This window comes from Microtus oregoni, unplaced genomic scaffold, assembly GCF_018167655.1.
Source record: "Microtus oregoni isolate MIOR12 unplaced genomic scaffold, Mior012 000152F_000, whole genome shotgun sequence".
NCBI classification, from domain to species: domain Eukaryota; kingdom Metazoa; phylum Chordata; class Mammalia; order Rodentia; family Cricetidae; genus Microtus; species Microtus oregoni.
Window position 1 is genome coordinate 511,888 of NW_024544802.1, and position 19,871 is coordinate 531,758.

Consider the following 19,871-nt stretch of genomic DNA (forward strand, 5'->3'; position numbering starts at 1 on the left):
ACTCTTCTGATTTGTAACCTGCATTCCCTGATTTATTGGCATCAGTATAGAATGTACGGGCTCCAGTTATTGGGGCATCACAGACGATTCGAGGAAGGATCCAAGAAGTTCTCTTTATGAAATTAAGCCGCTTACTTTTTGGATAGTTGTTATTAGTATCTCCCAAAAAATTAACACAAGCTCTTTGCCATGGTTCATTATCTTCCCATAATTTCTTTAGTTCTTCAGCAGTGAAAGGCACTACAATTTCTGCTGGGTCTATGCCTGCTAGTTGACGAAGTCTCAGCTTGCCTTTTATAATTAACTCAGAGACTTTTTCCACATAAGTTTTCAGTTTCTTACTTGGTTTATGTGGTAAAAAGATCCATTCCAAGATAATATCATCTCTCTGCATTAAAATTCCTGTAGGAGAAATTTTTGATGGTAATATATGAGAATACAATCGAGCTCTGGATTGACTCTGTTCACATGTGCCTGTCATAATTTCTTCTCAATCATTGTCAGTTCCTTTTGTGCTTTAGCTGTTTATTCTCTGGGACTGTTTAAATCTTTATCACCATCCAAGGTTTTGTTCAAATGAATTATTAGATCAGGTGTTATCCCAATAGCTGGTCGTAGACTGGAAATGTCTCCGAACAATCTTTGAAAGCCATTAAGAGTCCGTAGGGGATCTCTCCTAATTTGTGCCTTTTGTGTCTTAATTTTTTGCAAACCTATTCTATAACCAAAATAATTAACAGGATCTCCCTTCTGAATCTTTTCAGAAGCAATTTGAATCCCCATTTTTCCATGTTTGAATCGCATAACAAAATATCGTCCATGTAATGATATATTATTGATTTGGGAAATTTCTTGCGGATCATTTGCAGTGGTTGATTCACAAAATATTGGCACAAGGAGGGGCTATTTAACATACCCTGGGGGAGGACGGCCCAGTGGTACCTCCTGGAAGGTTGAGAGTTGTTATAAGTAGGCACTGTGAAGGCAAATTTTTCTCTATCTTCTTTTTGTAAAGGTATAGTGAAAAACCAATCCTTTAAATCAATAACTCTAAGAGGCCATCCTTTGGTAATAAAGAGGGCAAAGGGATTCCAGATTGCAGAGGGTCCATAGGTTGAATAACCTTGTTGATAGCTCTGAGATCTGTCACCATTCTCCATTTACCTGATTTTTTCTTAACCACAAATACAGAATTCCAAGGGCTGGTAGATTCCTCTATATGTCCAGCATCTAATTGCTCTTGTACCAGCTGTTCTAAAGCCTGTAACTTTTCCTCAACTAAAGGCCATTGCTTTGTCCATATTGGTTTCTCAGTCAACCATTTTAGAGGCAAGGCTGTTGGTATCTCTGAAGGGACATCAATTGCTTGTTCTTGTACAGCCCGAATGGCCAGTTTTCTCCATTGGTAATATCTTTTAATATTATTCTCAGAAATATAGGCTCTAGAAGTAGCAGGAATGTTTATTTGGGTATTCCATTGTTGTAATAGGTCACAACTCCATACATTCATTGCAATATTGGCTACATATGGCCTTAATTTTCCTATTTGTCCCTCTAGCCCTATACATTCAACCCATCTCGTGCTCTGCCTTACTCGAGATAGGATTCCAATTCCCAGGAGCTGAACATTTACATTCTGAAGAGGCCAATACGGATGCCAAGATTCTGGGGTAATGATACTTACATCAGCACCTGTGTCCAGCAGGCCAGTAATAAAAATGCCATTTACACACACTCTCAGTTTAGGTCTTTGATCATTTATAGAAGTTTGCCAAAACACACGTAACTCATCTTTATGATCATTATTGTTTGCAACAGTAGGCATAGGGCTTCCTAATTGTCCTGACAAGGCACGTTCTCTGCAGAAACTGGAAATGAATGAACCATGTTTGCCATGGGGGCCTGTGAGGCCCCCCTCTCACGTTTCCCATCTGTATCAGGTTGTCTTGTCTATCTCTTGTAGACCTGCATTCATTCGTCCAATGTCTGCCTTTTCCAAATCTTCTACATAAACCTGAAGGCTGAGTCATCCTATTTCTGTTATTTCTAGAAGATGCATTATCATTATTTCTGAAAATCCGTTGTCTAAAATTCGTTTTCATATGACCCATTTTGCCACAATTAAAATATTTGGTCTTCTGGTGTCTCCTTTTACCATTGGAAATTGCTTCTTCTACCCATGCTTCAGTGCCATAACCAAATGTATCAACATTGAGTGTATGCAAGACCCATTCTTCCAAGGGCGCTGATCTGAGCTTTAAAGGCCCCAAAATCCTTTTGCATTCCACATTTGCATTTTCACAAGCTAAAGACTCAATCATTATATGTCTTGCTTTTGGGTCAGATATCCCTATTTGTACAGCCTTAGTTAGTCTTTGTAAAAGGCCACTAAAGTTTTTTCTCTGACCCTGTTTAACTCTGACAAATGATTCCATTCTCTGTCCTGGGTCTTGTACCCTGTCCCAAGCCCTTAAGGCTGCTGTAATACACATGGAGAGTGTGTTTTCATCCAAATTAGCTTGTTCCTGAGGGTCGGAAAAGAGCCCTTCACCTAGAATTTGATCTAGGGAAATGTCTATTCCCTTTGACTTTTCCTGCTGTTCTAAGAGTCTAGCCTCTTGCCTGAATAAGCGTTTCCATTTCAATTGCAGTCCACTCTCAAGGACCACAGAGCTCAGCCGAAGCCAGTCCGAGGGGGTTGCTCTGCTTGTCGTGGCCCAAGATTTTAGCATCTCTTTAACAAAAGAGGCGTGCATCCCAAAAGTCATGACAGCCTGTTTAATTTCTTTGAGATCATTCATACGGACAGGCTCCCATGTATCTTCCTTGATGACCCTAGGGTTTCTAAAACCAATCACCTTCTCTGTTGTTATTACTGGAAAGGCAGGTAGAGCTGTAGGTAGAGCTTTGTGGAAATTGTCCTGGAGGGATTTACCCACAGATGTAGTTAAAATTTGCCTTTCTACCTTTTGCTCTTCTTCATCAGAATTTAGAAATTTCTCAATCTTTTCAATTCTATTCACCATTGCCTTCTGCAATGTCTGAATCTCCTGTCCAGAATTATGTTCCAGAGCCTTCATTGAGGATTCTAAAGTATGAAGTTTGTCCATTAGAGATAACTTCTCATCTTTGTACATAATTTTTATGGCATAAACCGTGCCTTCTTGTATTGACAATCTTTCCGCCAATCTGTCATAAGTTTTAGACAAAATTCAATCGTCGCATTCAGCAGTTTTGATTCTCTCAGTTAATGTTTCAGTTCCTACAGAAAGGGACTGCTGGAGCTTATGATCTAATTCAGCTGTTCCTTCTTCCATAGTAATGAATTTCTCCTTATCATCAGCCTGTACCTTTTCTAAATTTTGTTCAGTTAACCGAGTCATGTTAAACAAAGATCTGTTTTCTTCCTGGAGAACTTCAAACTGATTCTTGAGAAGATTGTTGTCATTCTCAATAGTTTTTAAACGTTCAACCTCTGCCTCAAGTATCCTGGATTCGTCTCTTAAAGACTTTATTATATTTCTATTATCAAACCATATAGTGCCAAGGAAAACTACGAATCCCAGAAATATCCATAGATGTGGGGTGATAGACACCTCTTGTAAAATCTCCCACATAGTACACTCAAAAAGGCTGTTAAAGTCTAGAATAGTAACGTTTTCAGACATTTTGTTTATAAAAGAATTTTTTTTTTACCTGCAATGACCAGTTTCTGCCAGTGGTGGCAAAAGAGTCCACTTGAGTCCACGTGGCCTAAGTCTGAAATAAATGACTCAAAAACAAAAATTGGAGCAGACACCAGGCTGATAAAAAGCAATTGGGCTGGAAGGGGAACAGAGAGAAAGCCGCCAAAGTGAACAAGTCAAAGGGATGCATGGCGCGGATATGGCTTGCAGGGACTGCAGCGCCTTCCCGCCGCTGTCACGTGACCCGAGCACCGGGCAGAGGTGGGAGGGGAACAGAGCAGAGCTGTGTACTGATCACGCTGTTACAGAGGTGCTTGTACCAATATCGGGCAGGGCAGGGCGCACAGACTCGGCTGATTCCAAACCGCCCGGGAGGTCTAATTCTCCTGTCCCATTTGGCGACTTTCTAGCAGGCACCAGGAAAACTTGAGTCGCTCAGAATCCCAGCTGCTTCTGCAGCCATAGTTGAGCAGAAGCGAACCGGCAAGGAGCAGTGCTGAGAGGGTACAATCAGCGCGCCGAGGGAGACCTCCGGAGGGGGGGTGCAGCTGGCTCCCAGCGGTTGCCCCCAGGAGCCTCTAATTTGGGGTGGGTATCCGCAAAGCCTCACTGGGCGCCAAGTATGTAGCGGCATAAATAAATGCAGGTATATTGTAAAGAAATATATACAGCTTTAATGAAGAAATAAACTTACAGAACCGAAGTACCCACGGAGCACAGGAAGCAGGAAAAGGGGCGCGTGGGCTTCCGCGCGCCCGATTTATAAGTAAACATTCGCCTGAGGCAAGCTCACCCCCTGAGGGGCTGTCTTAACCCTACAGTTATTTCCTAATTTTCTGAGAAATTTCCACACTGACATCCAAAGGGGTTGTACCAGCTTGCATTTTCACCAGCAATGCAGAAGTGTTCCCTTTTCCCCACAACCTCTCCAGCATAAGTTGTTATCAGTGTTTTTGATTTGGGTCATTCTTACAGGTGTAAGATGGAATCTTAGATTTGTTTTGATTTGCATTTCTCTGATGACTAAGGATGTTGAGCATTTCCTTAAGTGTCTTTCAGCCATTTTAGATCCTTCTGTTGAGAGTTCCCTCTTTAGGCATGTACTCCATTTTATTTATTGGATTATGTGATCTTTTCGTGTCCAATGTCTTGAGATCTTTGTATGTTTTGGAGATCTTACCTCTGCCTGATGTGGGGTTTTTGAAGATCTTTTCCCATTCTGTAGGCTGTCATTTTGTCTTGTTAACCATGTCCTTTCTTTACAGAAGCCTTCCAGTATCAGGAGGTCCCATTTATTAATTGTTTCTCTTAGGGTCTGTGCTGCTGGGATTATATTTAGGGAGGGGTCTCCTGTGCCAGTGCGTTCAAATGTATTTCCCACTTTCTCTTCTATAAGGTTCAGTGTGGCTGGATTTATGTTGAGGTCTTTGATCCCTTTGGTCTTGAGTTTTATGCATGGTGATAGGTATGGGTCTATTTTCATTCTTCTATATATTGAAATCCAGTTATGCCAACACCACTTGTTAAATATGCCTTTTCTCTTCCATTTGGTATTTTTTGCTTTTTTTTTTTTGTAAAAAATTAGATGTATGAAGATGTGTGGATTGATACCTGGGTTTTCTATTCAGTTCCATTGGTCCTCCTGTCTGTTCTTATGCCAACAACAGGCTTTTTTCAGTACTGTAGCTCTGTAGTAGAGTTTGAAGTCAGGGATTGTGATGCCTTCAGACGTACTTTTATTGTACAGGTTTGTTTTAGCTATGCTGGGTCTTTTAGCTTTTCCATATGAAGTTGAGTACCATTCTTTCAAGGTCTGTGAAGAATTTTGCTGGAATTCTGATGGGCATTGCATTGAATCTGTAGATTACTTTTGGTAAGATTTCCATTTTTGTGATGTTAATTCTTCCTACCCAAGAACATTGGAGATCTTTCCACTTTCTAGTGTTTTCTTCGGTTTCTTTCTTCAAAGATTTAAAGTTCTTGTAATACAAGTCTTCCAGTTGTTTGGTTAGAGTTTCTCTGAGATATTTTATGCTATTTGTGGCTATTGTAAATGGTGTTGATTCTCTGATTTCTTCCCCAGCCCTTTTGTCATCTGAGTACAGGAGGGCTACTAATTTTTTTTGACTTAATCTTATATCCTGCTACATTTCTGAAAGTGTTTATGAGTCATAAGTTCCTTGGTATTACTTTTGGGATCACTTATGCAAACTATCATATCATCAGCAAACAATGAGACTTTGACTTTTTCTTTTCCAATTTGTATCCCCTTGATCTCCTCTTGATGTCTTATTGCTCTAGATAGGACCTTAAGAACTATATTGAATACATATGGAGAGAGTGGACAACATTGTCTTATTCTTGATTTCAGTGGAATCACTGGGAGCTTCATTCCATTTAGTTTGATGTTAGCTGTTGGCTTGCTGTATAGTGCCTTAATTATGTTTAGGTATGTTCCTTGTATCCCTGCTCTCTCCAAGACCTTTATTATGAAGAGATGCTATATTTTGTCAAATGCTGTTTTTGGCATCTAATAAGATGATCATGTGGTTTTTATTTTTCACCTTGTTTGTATGGTGGATTACATTGACAGATTTTAGTATGATGAACCATCCCTGCATCTGTGGGCTGAATCCAACTTGATCATGTTAGATGATGGTTCTGATGTGTTCTTGGAATTTATTTGCCAGTATTTTATTTACTATTGTTGCATCAATGTTCATGAGTGAGTTTGGTCTGTAATTCTCTTTCTTAGCAATGTCTTTCTGTGGTTTGGGTATCAGAGGAATTGTAGCCACATAAAAAGAGTTTGGCAATGTTCCCTCTGTGTCTATTGTGTGGAATAACTTGAGGAGTATCGGTATTAGGTCTTCTTTGAAAGTCTTATATAAATCTGAACTGAAACCATCTGGTCCTGGGCTCTTTTAGGTTGGTAGCCTTTTGATGACTATTTCTATTTCTTCAGCAGTTATAGATCTGTTTAATTTGCTTATCTGGTCTTGATTTAACTTTGGTAAGTGATATTTATCCAGAAAGTTGTTCATTTCCTTTAAGACATCCAATTTTGTAGAGCACAGGTTGTCAAAATATGACCAGATGATCCTCTGTATTTCTTCTGTTTCTGTTGTTATATCCCTATTTTCATTTTTTATTTTGTTAATTTGGATATTCTCTCTCTTCCTTTCTGTTAATTTGGATAAAGGTTTGTCTATTTTGTTGATTTTCTTGAAGAACCAATTCTTTGTCTCACTGATTTTTTGTATTGTTTTGTTTGTTAGTATTTGTTGACTTCAGCTTTCACTTTATTTCCTTCAGTCTAGTTCTCTTATGTGCATTTGCTTCTTTTTGTTCTAAAGTTTTCAAATGTTCTGTTAATTCACCAGTGTGGGATTTTTCCAGCTTCTTTATGTAGGCATTTAGTGCTATGAACTTTCCTCTAAACACTGCTTTCATTGTGTCCCAATCATTAGGATATGTTGTGTGGTAATTTTCATTGAATTTTAGGAAGTCTTTAATTTCCCCCTTTATTTCTTCCTTGACCCATTGATGATTCAGGTGAACACTGTTTAATTTCCATGTGTTTGTGGGTTTTCTGGAATTAGTATTGCTATTGACTTCTAGTTTTAAACCTAGGTGATCTGATAAGGTACATTGGATTATTCCATTTTTTCTTTTTTTGTATTGTGGAGGTTTGTTTTGTTACTGAGTGATGGGGGAGAGTCTTCTGGCTTGTGTTAATTTCATTGGTTAAATAAAGAGACTGCCTTAGCCCTTTAATAGGACATAAAATTAGGTAGGCGGAGTAAACAGAACAGAATGCTGGGAGAAAGAAGCTGAGTCAGTGAGTCACCATGGCTCTCCCACTCCAGACAGACACAGGTTAAGATCTTTCCTGGTAAGCACACATAGTGGTGCTACATAGATTATTAGAAATGGGTTAAGAGGCTGAAACTAATGGGCCAGGCAGTGTTTAAAAGAATTCAGTTTCCGTGTAATTATTTTGTGTAAAGCTAGCCGTGTGGGCGGCCGGGTGCCGGGAAAGCAGCCCACTGCTCTAATTTCAACAACTGAGTATTTGGTCAATTTTTTGAGAAGGTTCCATGCATTGCTGAGAAGAAGGTATATTCTTTTCTGTTTGGATGGAATATTGTATAGTTATTTGTTAAGTCCATTTGTGTCATAAGATCTCTTAGTTCTCTTATTTCTCAGTTCATTTTTTGTCTGATTGACCTGTGGTGTAGGAGGTTGTCCTTATTTGTGTTGTTTTCATTGGTTGAATAAAGAAGCTGCCTTGGCCTTTTGATAGGGCAGCCCTTAGTTGGGTGGAATAGACAGAACAGAATTCTGGAAAAAAGAAAGCAGAGTCAGAGAGAGACACTATGCTTCTCCTGCCCAAGATATACGTTGGATAGACTGATGCCAGTAGGCCACGACATTGTAGTAACGCCCAGATTAAGAGAAATGGGTTAATCAAGATGTGAGAGTTAGTCAATAAGAGGCTTGAGCTAATGGGCCAGGCAGAAATTTAATTAATACAATATCCGTGTGGTTATTTTGTGGGTTAAGCTAACCGGGCGGCGGACACTGCCCACTCCTCTTCACTACAGACCTGCTCAGTGGAGAGAGGGGAGTGTTGAAGTCTCCCACTATTAGTGTGTGGGGTTTGATATATGATTTAAGCTTTAGAAGTGTTTCTTTGACAAATGAGGGTGCCCTTATATTTGGTGCATAAATATTCAGCATTGAAATTTCCTCTTGATTGATTTTTCCTGTGACTAAACTAATATGAAATGACGTTCTTTGTCTCTTCTGACTGATTTTAGCTTGAAGTCTATCTTGTTAGATATTAGGATAGCTATACCCGCTTGTTTCTTAGGTTCATTTGATTGGTATGTTTTTTCTCAACCCTTTACTCTGAGACTCAGAGTCTCAACCCAGACTCTGAGTCTGTCTTAGACGTTGAGATGCGTTTCTTATATGCAGAAGAAGGATGGATTTGTATCCAGTCTGTTTGCCTGTGCCTTTTTATAAGTGAGTTGAGTCCATTTACATTAAGGGACAGTAATGACCATTGGTTGCTATCTCCTGTTAATTTAGTTTTCACAATTTAGTTAATTTATGCATTTTTTTAATTTTTCAGGATTTGCTGTAATGAGATCATCAATTGTCTTTGTTTTTGCTGGTGTAGCCACCTTTCCTTGGGTTGGGGTTTCCTTTTAGAATCTTTTGTAGGGCTGGGTTTGTTGCTAGGTATTGGTGAAATCTGGATTTGTCATGGAATATGTTGTTTTGTCCTTCTATGGTGATTGACAGTTTTGCTGGTTATAGTAGTCTGGGCTGGTATCTGTGGTCTCTTAATGTCTGCATACTGTTTGACCATGACCTTTTGGCTTTCACTGTCTCTATTGAGACATCAGATGTAATTCTTATAGGTCTACTTTTATATGTTACTTGAACTTTTTCCTTTGCAGCTCTTAGTATTCTTTCTTTATTCTATAGGTTTAGTTTTTTATTATTATGTGATAAGTGTAATTTATTTTGGATCCAGTCTATTTGATGTTCTGTAAGCTTCTTGTAACTTCATAGTCACATCTTTCTTTAGGTAGGGAGAGTTTTCTTATAAGATTTTGTTAAATAAATTTTCTGTGCCTTTGAGTTTAACTCCTTTTTCTTTTATACCTATTATTCTAAGATTTGGCCTTTTTATGGTGTTCCATATTTCATTGATATTTTGGATTAAGCTTTTGTTAGATTTAATGTTTTCCTTAACTGATGAGTCTCTTTCCTCTATTGTATCTTCAGTGCTTGAGATTCTTTCTTCCATCTCCTGCATTCTACTGTTCATGCTTGCATTTATGGTTGTTGATCTTTTGCTCATTATTTCTGTTTCTATAATTCCTAATCCAGACAAGTTTTAGTGAAGCAAACCATGAGTCATATTGCAAAGTTATCCTTTAGGCTATCCTTAACACAGTCTGTGGTTTGCACCAGTTAGGAAATTATCCCCAGAAGCATGGTGGAATTAGGACACTTTGCTAGCTCGGCTCTTTTTTTTTTCTTCAGAATAGGTCCTTCCAGATAATATCATCCATACCAAAAGGCACATAATCAGTGCCTTATGGAGCTATTTGACATAAATGTGGTTAGAGGACCTTTATTTTCCCTACACAACAGATGCCAGCAACATGTCCCTTCTCTTTATCCAAGCATCTATGTCAGGACATCTCTTCATCAGCATACCACCCCAAGAAAAACATGGGCTTTCCACCCTTTTCCCCTCACCATCCCCACACAAAATGTCGATTCAAGTTGAACATGGCAACTAAACACAGAAAAGAATCTTATGAGCTAAAGGTGAGGGAATCCCATGAAGGAATACCATGAAGCAGAATAGCAAAGAGTTAAAGGGAGAGGAATTTGCTGTATCCAAGCAGCCAGTCTTAATTTAAATGCACATTGATCTCTTTTTAACTTAAACTGCCAAAGCCTCTATGTTCTTTGTCCTTCCTGGTCTCTCCATTCATCCAGCCCACCAACCACCTGGTCTCAGATCTCTGCTGGCTGAGTGGGCACCCCCAGAGTACAAGGTCAAGCAATGACCCTGCTAGCTATCCACCAAGGAAGGTTTGGGTCACTGCCCTTTCAGAAATTTGCCTAACAGGTGTGGAGGGGTAGGGAAACAAAACTGGAAAAGTTTATAAAAAGAAATTTCGGGCAGTGGAGGAGGAGGGCTGTTCTGTGGCATAAAGGAAGTGTGATTATAGTGATTAGAAAGGTAGGGCGAAGGAAACTTAGAAAGCCTTACAACCACGAAGAGCCTCTTTAGGCCAGTGAACAATGAAAGGAAAAAGAAAGAAAGAAAAAAAGAATTGCTTTGAGGTTTATAAGGTGGGTTTAGATTAAACCACAGGAAGTCTGATTTTACATACAAGGAAAACTAGAGCATTCGTTAGCACATGAAGTAGTACAAGAAAGCAATAGATGTAAAAGTCTCAGAAAGCATCACTATTGCTAGCCTGCAATCCTAGCGTTCTGGGAAGGATAAGCCCTAGGTCACAAGTTTGAGGCCAGCCTAGATAGTGTAAGTGAGACACAGTCTCAAGTTTCTGCCAATGCTTTCCCCTCGCCTTGGAGGCATATTTTTCAGTTCCATGGCGTGTGTGTGTGTGTGTGTGTGTGTGTGTGTGTGTGTGTGTGAGAGAGAGAGAGAGAGAGAGAGAGAGAGAGAGAGAGAGAGAGAGAGAGAGAGAGAGAGCGAGAGAGAGACCCCAGGCTGGTTTCAACCTAACTACTTTAAATAGTCTATGCTGACCTTGAACTCTTGGCTCTCCTGCCTCTACTTATCATGTGCCAGTGTCACATCACAACAGTGTGATGCCCCACAGAGCCTTTTCCATCTTTAGGTTCTTTCTGTTTGTCTGACACAGATTTTCACTATCTAGCTCACGCTGGCCTCAAACTTCCCATCCTCCTGCTGCTATTTCCCTAGGGCTAGTACTACAGGCATGTGCCACCATACTTGGCAATATAGTGAAGTGCTTAGGCAATGTAGTGAAGATGATGCTGGATTTCCACAACTCTGATCTCTGTATGGTACACCCAGAGAATTCTCTTATGGAAAGTTCTACCTTTTAGGTATCTCTCAAATATTGTGCAAATCATATTTCTATAGTACTTTATGTTATAAATAACATAGAACTTACAGCTATACAAATGTTTTGGAAGAATATTCTAGCCCAGGCTGAAAATGTAATTGGGCTGGGCTAAAACAAAATTAAGCTCAAAGACGTAAGAACCTAGATAAAATTATGAAACTACAACACACTTTATTTTTTTTTAAATTAAGGGACTACTTGGAGGAATTATCTGGCTTGACAGAAAACACTATTGGTAAATGTGAGCAAAGTTCACTCGAAATGTAGGCTGTGCTTCTCACTATCACATCTGCAGTCATAAGAGTCCAATAAGACAGAAGGAGGGCTTCTGGGCTGTGGTGGCACATGCCTTTAATCCCAGCACTAGGGAGGCAGAGGCAGGCTTATATCTCTGAGTTTGGGGATAGCCTGGACATGGGAACAGTAAAATGCCAATAGAAACGTAGACAGTGAAGTCCGTGCTCATGAGGTTCCAAGGAGGAACAAGGACTCTACTGGGAACTAGGTTAGATGCTATTTGTCTTAAATCCTCTCAAAGAATCTGGCTGCATTCTGTGTATACCCCGAGGAGCTGCAGGGACCTGAAATCAGAAGTGATGGACTAAGTCTGGGACAGGAAATCTCAACACATCATACTAATTCTGCTGATCAACTAATTTTCAAATCACATTTGTGTATTGATGGGGGAAGCCGATTGGAAGTTGTAATTAACCAAACCAAATTAAAATAATATTCAGCTTTAATAAACAGAAGAAAGGAAACTTACAAAACCAGGGTACCAGCAATTCAGGAGAGCAGGAATACAAAGAGAGAGAGCTAGAGCACATGGATGCTTTTATTTGCTATCTGTGGACCCAGGAGACACACTAAGCAGCATGTGATTGGCTGAAGTACCCCATCATCTCCACCTTTCTCTAAACAAGATCGAACTAAACCTAATACAACTATATACAGTAGCAACAGATACCAAATACAAAATTACAAACAACAAACAATATTAAGCAAGAAACATATAACCAAGTTTTGCTAAGCATTGTATTTCAAGGAGTCTAAATAATGTAGAGGGTAACTACAATTATCTTGTCTCTTACTGGATAATTCTCACATCTTGATTAACCCATTTCTATTTCTGAGTGTAGCACCACGAGGTAGTGGCTTACCAGGAAGGATCTTAACCTGCGTCCATCTTGGAGAGGTGAGCTATGGCGTCTGTCTCACTGCCTTATTCCTCCCAGCATTCTGTTCTGTCTTCCCCACCTACCTATGTCCTGACCTATCAGGCCAAGCAGTTTTCTTTATTAATTAACCAATGAAAGCAACAGATAGATATAAGACCCACCTATATCAGTGTGTGATTTCTTTCTGGGTCTCCCAACATTGAAGTCTGCTAGGAGCAAAGAGTGGTGTGTTTAAATAGAGTTCTCTTGCCTTGTCTACCATTTATGAAACTGCTGATCCTGGACTAGCCAAGGGTCAGGCATTCAACATGTCCATCTTCTTTGGGAGCGTCTCTTCTTTGTATAGCAACAGCATCTACTCTACACACTCTGTTTTCCAAGCCTTAGGGCTATGCAGGTGCTCCCATGTTCCACCTTCTCCAGAGTTTAGGTTTCGGGCTCTGCCTACTTACCAAATTGATGAGAGGCCCCTGAACACTTTGAAGAGTGGGGAAGGGGAGCAAAGAGAGGACTGAAATCTGAGCAAGAGGCTCAGGCTCTGTGTTTTCATAATTCACCCCTCAGTGAACGTTCTGTGGGAGGAAGGGGGCTATGGAAATCAAGCGTTCCAATAGGTCTGAGTTTCTGTTTTCCATCCAGCCGGTTGTGAAATGCATGGCAGAAAGGTACCTCTAGAAGTCAAACTTCCTGCGGACCTCGGGTGACAGTAACAGTACCTTACACTTACATGGAGGTCTGGGCTAGAAACCACCATTCCCCTTAGCACCCTAATCAGATGCCAACCTGAAAGGATCAGCATGTCCATATCTGCTTTCCCTTTCTCTGTCATAGTGCCTACAGCTATCTCCCACTCGAGGGCTGTAGCAGGGTGTCCTCAGGCTCCCTGACGTAATCCTTGTTCTCATGACACCAGAGTAGTGAAGGTCAACCCCTTGGTTCTTTCTCATGATGGTACCTAGCCACTGTGATTGGGGAAGGGCACAATGAACATCCTGTGCGATGCCAACCTATCATGAAGCAGTCACTATCTCACTAAATTCCCCAGCATGATGCCAGCCTTGCAAGAAGAGTGGGTTTGTTCTACGAGTAGGACTACCAGTCCCTCTTCCCCAGGCCCACCTGGTACGCTTTGGCTGAATCATCTGCTTTCTAAATAGGACTTCTTGAGTCCTGTGGAGTAGCTGAGAAAGGGGACCTGAAATACATTCAATAGGTAATGTGGGGTGACTTTAAGAAAAGTTATCTTGAGTGGATTTCTGTTACTGCTAGGTAACAATGGGGAAGATAATGGTTCCTGGAGCTACGTCTCAGAATGGGCAGGCGCTGGGCTAAAGGCGGGTCCCTCCCAAGCATTCTGAGGCGGGCTAGAGAGCAGGAGGCAGGCATGCTGCAGAGCTTAGGCGGCCTAGCATGCAGTGGAGGCGGCAGAGCCCAACCAGTCCCCTCCTGCCCAGACCACTGAAGCCTAGTGAAGAAAACTGAAGGTCCATTTGATTGGATTTCAGTACTATGTCATAACAGACAGATAATCGCCCACTTGTTCATCAAGATGGAAAACTCAGATTTTAGCGATCAAGGAAATGACCAATCTGCAGCACAGCACAGAAGGCAAGTGGATCGCATGGATGCGGAAGAAGCTTTCCATCGATTTGTAAATAATCTGAGCGGAGAAGACTATCGACTTCTGAGAGACAACAATTTGCTAGGCACCCCAGGTCAAATTACTGGGGAGGAGCTGTTCAGAAGACTACAGCAAATTAAAGTGGGGCAGCCGTCGCTGCCACTGCCACTGCCGCTGCCGAGCTCAGAAGAAAATGGTGACTCTTCAGATGACGAGTCCAATGGTGACTCCGTAATAGATTGGCTTAGCTCTGTCAGACAAACTGGCAATACAACAAGAAGTGGTCAGAGAGGAAATCAGTCCGGGAGGGCAGTGAGCCACACTAATCCAAACAGTGGTGATTTCATATTCAGTTTAGAGACAAATGTTAACCGTAATAATGGAAGCCAAACCTCAGACAATGAAAATGAACCATCTGCTACACGTCTTAGTGTAGAAAACATGGATCGCAGCCTCCAAAGGCAAGTGGAAAATTCAGCATCTGAGACATCATCTGCCAGAACACCTAGGTCAGAACACAGTTCTGCTGAAGCATTAACAGATGTGCCATCCACCAGAGGTCGGAGGAGGGCAAGAAGCCCGAAACCAGAACACCAGCGAAGAACCAGAGCCAGAGCTGAAAGAAGTAGGTCTTCTCTGCACCCAGCAAATGAAATTCCACGAAGATCTCATCATAGCATCTCATCTCAGACTTTTGAGCAGCCTTTGGTAAACGAGATCGAGGGAAGTTCTAGAGCCCCTCACCATGGGACTTTGAGACCTGAGTTGCTAGGTAGAGGTCGTTTTGTGGCGGCTGGGTCAAGAAATTCTGCCGCTCAAGGGACAAGCTCTTCAGACACAGATACCAATGGTGAAGCGGCAGGATCTGGTCAAAGACCTCCAACCAGAGCCCTTCAAGTCAGAAGAGTTCTGCTGGCAGAAGACCAGCGGAGGGATGGCATAGCTAGCAGAACTCGGTCAAGGTCTCAGATCCGAAACAACAAGGTGGTAGGCGTAAGTCATAAACAATGCCACACCAGTTTGGAATTATGATTAATAGGGTGGTATTTATTTAAAGGGGAAAAAACTTACAGATCACCGTCAGCCCTCTGCGCAACCAGGAAGGGAGTCTAGTCACCGGAGGAGCAGGAAGTGAAGAGAGAGAGAGGAGAGGGAAGTGGCCGCTTTTTTAAAGGAAGAGAGACCACGCCCCAATGGGCTGGTATCTCAGCGGTAATAGGCTGGAGAAGTGGGAGGACCTCCCGTAACACCTCCTCCTTTTGTTTAAATAAGAGAGTTCTAAACCTACTATGAAATTATATACAATAAATACAAATATTCTATTCTAACTAGCTTAGGTCTTGTATAATAAATAACTTGGCCAAGTCATGAGAGAAAGTAACTACATTTATATAGTCTTCAACCCCATCGAAGATCTGAGAAGGGAAATAATGTTACCTGGGTAATTAGGAAGTTCAGTAAAACAACTTCCAAAACATGCAACAAATCACAGAGACAACTAGCTACCTAGGCAATTACCCAAAGTCACATTAGCAGCGTTGAAGCAACCAACTTTGGCTAAGGCCTAACATAACTGACATATCATTTTCAAAGGCAAGCAACTTTTCAAAACTATCTTACCCTGTCTTGGCAGGATATGACAGCCCTGTTTTATCCATTGATGCACGCTCTGTATCTCTGTCAGTGGTTGAGGTATGGACATTTCTTTGCCCCAAGGCCAGTTCTGCCAAAAAGAAAGGCTCCAGGTGGAGTGTCTTTGGTGCTCAACATTCTCTCTGGAATAGAGCAGTGTTGCCAGGAGCAATTGTGTCTCACTACCACAAAACTCTGAGTTAGATTAAAGGCCATTTTCTACAGCTCTTTGAAGAAGTTGAAGATTATCTATCTATACTGAGTATAATCTATATATCTAAAGAACCTGATTAGTCTAATAAATGACAAACTTAGATGACTATTTATCTATATAATTCTCAATATCTATCTAACTTAAAGACTAAGACAATAAGCGACTGTGAAACAAATGAGGACAATGACCTCCAAATATAAACAATGTACAAATATACATTGCAGTAGGTAAATATATATATCAATATACAAACATTATATAAGTATCTTAATCAGAGGTAGAAATGTACACTGCAATATGGTAAATATATACAATATATATATATATCAATACAATATATGTCAATACATGAAAATGTTTTAAACAGAGGTAGAAACATGCATGCATACAATAGTCAATATAATTTAACTTTGTATCAATATACAAGAATCTATACTAATATATTTGTCTAAAAACAGTAACTCACAATTACAAATCTATTATCCCATCATCCCTCTTTTTTTTTTCAAAATGATCCCTGAGCTTATAAAATTCCTCCCCCAACCCTCAATCGTATACTAATTATAATCAACCCCTAAATGATGTCCCTATACCCAAGGGCAAACTTTACTGGGAGAGGGGACGTCGTCCTCTAGAATTAATTCCAGCTGTCATGGGGGCGACATTCTTTCTGGGGGATCCTGTGAAAGTAAAATGATGGTTAAATTTCAAGATCAATGTCTTTTAAAATTGCCAATAGTCTCTGAGTATTTTGTGCAGGTCTGGCCAAAATGTTGTATAAGATGTGCACCATTTCAGCTAACCAAGTTGGAACTGTCTTGTGCAGCTGGTACCGAAAGCAGGACTTGTAGTAGCGCTATCAGTATCATGATGTCATATCAACCAGGTGGAGTTGTTGTTATGGGGCCCCATCTTCTTCCGGGAAACTTCAAATGTCACTTCAGGAAAACCTTATTGTTCATTATGAAAAACTTAAACATTAATCATATAGACATATATAGACATATATATATATTCAATGAAAGACATGATAGATATATTCAATGAAAAGTATGATAGATATGAAGAAAAGCAAAGATGTTTTCTAAACTCATATTTCTTTCTGTCCCACATCATGGCTCTTGACATGAGACAGAAACTCCAGAAACTCTGGGTTTTTCTCTTACTAACAGGCTTGGAATTGGAGAGGGACTGAGCCAGAGTCCAACTTCAAAACCAGCTTTATAAATTTAGAAATATGGTTTAATATTACTTACACAACCCATCCAGTTTTCTTGATATTTCCTATTGGGCAGGTATTTTTTCCATCTGTCAGTATCCAAACATCCAGGGTCCCTTGAATTTCTCAAAGATGAGTGTTTTCCTGTGGAGATAAGAACAGAACCCTGCCCCCATTCTATGTTTTTCTTACCACCTGTATGAATATCATCATTGTGGATGAGTTGTCATTTCTACTTTCCAAGAGGTTTCTCCTCTTCAAATCGAAACTTTATTAATTTTGATGGTATCCACAATTTTTCTTCTCCTGTGGAAACAAGAGCAAAACCCCTTCCCCAACGTAGCACATCTCCTGGCTTCCACTGAGAGGTCAGCACATCTTTGAAATAAATCGGTTGATTTAGTTCAGCAGACTTTTCCATTATCCAATGTCTTTCTGCTGCTGTCGTTCCTTTCTCATTAGCGTTAAGAAAATTCAAGTTTAATAAAGCATTATGTAATCTAATTCTGGGGGTATTTTCGGTCCCTTTCTGTTTGTTCAGCATATCCTTTATAGTACGATTTGATCTTTCTATAACTGCCTGACCTGTAGGATTATTTGGTATACCTGTAATGTGTTTTATATTATAATAATCAAAAAAGTGTTTCATTTTCTTAGATACATATGCTGGACCATTATCTGTCTTTATTTGCGCAGGTATACCCATGATGGCCATAACTTCCAATAAATGTGTGATTACTGAATCAGCCTTTTCTGAGCTCAGGGCAGTAGCCCATTGAAAACCTGAATACGTGTCTATGGTGTGGTGTACATATTTTAATTTACCAAATTCCATAAAGTGGAACACATCCATCTGCCAGATTTCATTTCTCTTAGTACCCTTTGGGTTACTCCCTGCAGGCAATGGTGTTTGATTATAGAAAGAACAAGTAGGACATCTCTTTATAATGTCCTTAGCTTGTTGCCAAGTAATGGAAAATTCTTTCTTTAGGCCTTTACTATTGACATGATGCTTCTTATGAAATATTATCCAGCAGGTGGCGCTGTTGCCAAGTCGCGACGAAAACAGGGTCCTGTTTCAGAGTCTGCCTAGTATTTGTTAAAAACCTGGAAAATGTAAGTTGTTCAACAAAGTAAATGTAATTAAATCAATTCCAGAGACGGAACCAGAAACCCAGAATCCAGGGGTAGAAAAGAGCAACCTGGAAGCCGCTTATGCCTCCACGTGACAGAGTGACCCTGAGGGGTTGCAGCTTTCAGCAACCGCGTGCTCTGGTTCGCGCCACTTAAGAGCTGTGCTTGCAAGGGAGATTTAAAAATGACCCTGTCTCGAAAAACCAAAAAAAAAAATGACTCAGAAAAGAGCAAACCACGCGGACAGAGACTACGCGGGCCTATGGAGTTTAAATCCACGTGGGGAGGCCAAAGCCGCAGCTGCAAGGCACAGGCGGCAGCTGAGGAAGGGAGGGCTCTCGCCAAGCCGAACTCCTGGCCAGCAGCCGAGCGGGGAAAGGAGAGGTTCTAAAACCAATCGTTGGGTGCCAACTGTAGGCGTAAGTCATAAACAATGCCACACCAGTTTGGAATTATGATTAATAGGGTGGTATTTATTTAAAGGGGAAAAAACTTACAGATCACCGTCAGCCCTCTGCACAACCAGGAAGGGAGTCTAGTCACCAGAGGAGCAGGAAGTGAAGAGAGAGAGAGAGGAGAGGGAAGTGGCCGCTTTTTTAAAGGAAGAGAGACCACGCCCCAATGGGCTGGTATCTCAGCTGCGATAGGCTCGAGGAGTGGGAGGACCTCCCGTAACACAAGGTCACTTATGAAAGTGAACCTGGAGGTTTTATAGGCACCTTTACACTTTCTGAATGTGCAGCTGGGAGAACCTCCGTGAGTGCTCCCAGGTTTTCCACTCTTACAATCTCCAATAGTGGATCAAGGGAAACTACATCTCTTCCGATTCAAACCAGGTTAAGGCAGAGAACAACAGCTTTTGGTGAGCTTCCATGGAGTGGAAGAGGGAGCTCTGGTGGTAACAACTCTGCTTCTGTCCCCAGCTACAACCCTGGCTCCAGTTCCATTGATGAATATTCAGAAAGTATCTCACAGATGTTTGAAGGAGGTATTGAAGCAACCCAACTTTACCCCTTTAATGACAACCACCTAACTAGAGGACCCACCAATGTCCAGATTGATAACTTGGCAACGAGAAGTTTTGGTAAAAACAATGCATTGAAGACATGTACTATTTGCATTACTGAATATACGGAAGGCGACAAACTTTGTGTGCTACCTTGCTCCCATGAGTACCACGTCCACTGCATCGACTGCTGGTTATCTGAGAATAACACCTGTCCCATTTGTCACAGGGTTGTCTTTTCTTCCTGGAACAAACATAGGGTTGTTTAATGAGAACAGAACTCTCGAAGCTATGTTGCTGGAATAGTGACTGGCAAATGGAATTCGCTTCCTTTATCTCCATGTTTTTGCGCAGAGCTTTAATATAAAGTCACAACCTGCATCGAGTCATTGCTTTCTGAGGGAATCATGTCTTTTCTCTAGTTGCTCTTTCAGAATAGAAAGAATATTTCAGACGTGACGTGCATGTGGACACTTTTGAATAGCACTCCTATCTCTTGGGTTCTGTAGGATGAATACAAGAATTT

At 40.8% G+C, this 19,871-nt stretch overlaps 1 protein-coding gene across 1 annotated transcript; it reads left to right on the plus strand.

Moving 5' to 3' along the window:
* The first annotated feature begins 14,068 nt into the window (after nt 1–14,068).
* On the plus strand, nt 14,069–19,614 carry LOC121444989 (E3 ubiquitin-protein ligase RLIM-like). Its single transcript, XM_041646956.1, has 2 exons — nt 14,069–15,124; nt 19,021–19,614. The coding sequence occupies exons 1-2, from the start codon at nt 14,069–14,071 to the stop codon at nt 19,612–19,614; spliced, it is 1,650 nt and encodes a 549-aa protein (XP_041502890.1).
* The last annotated feature ends 257 nt before the right edge of the window (nt 19,615–19,871 follow it).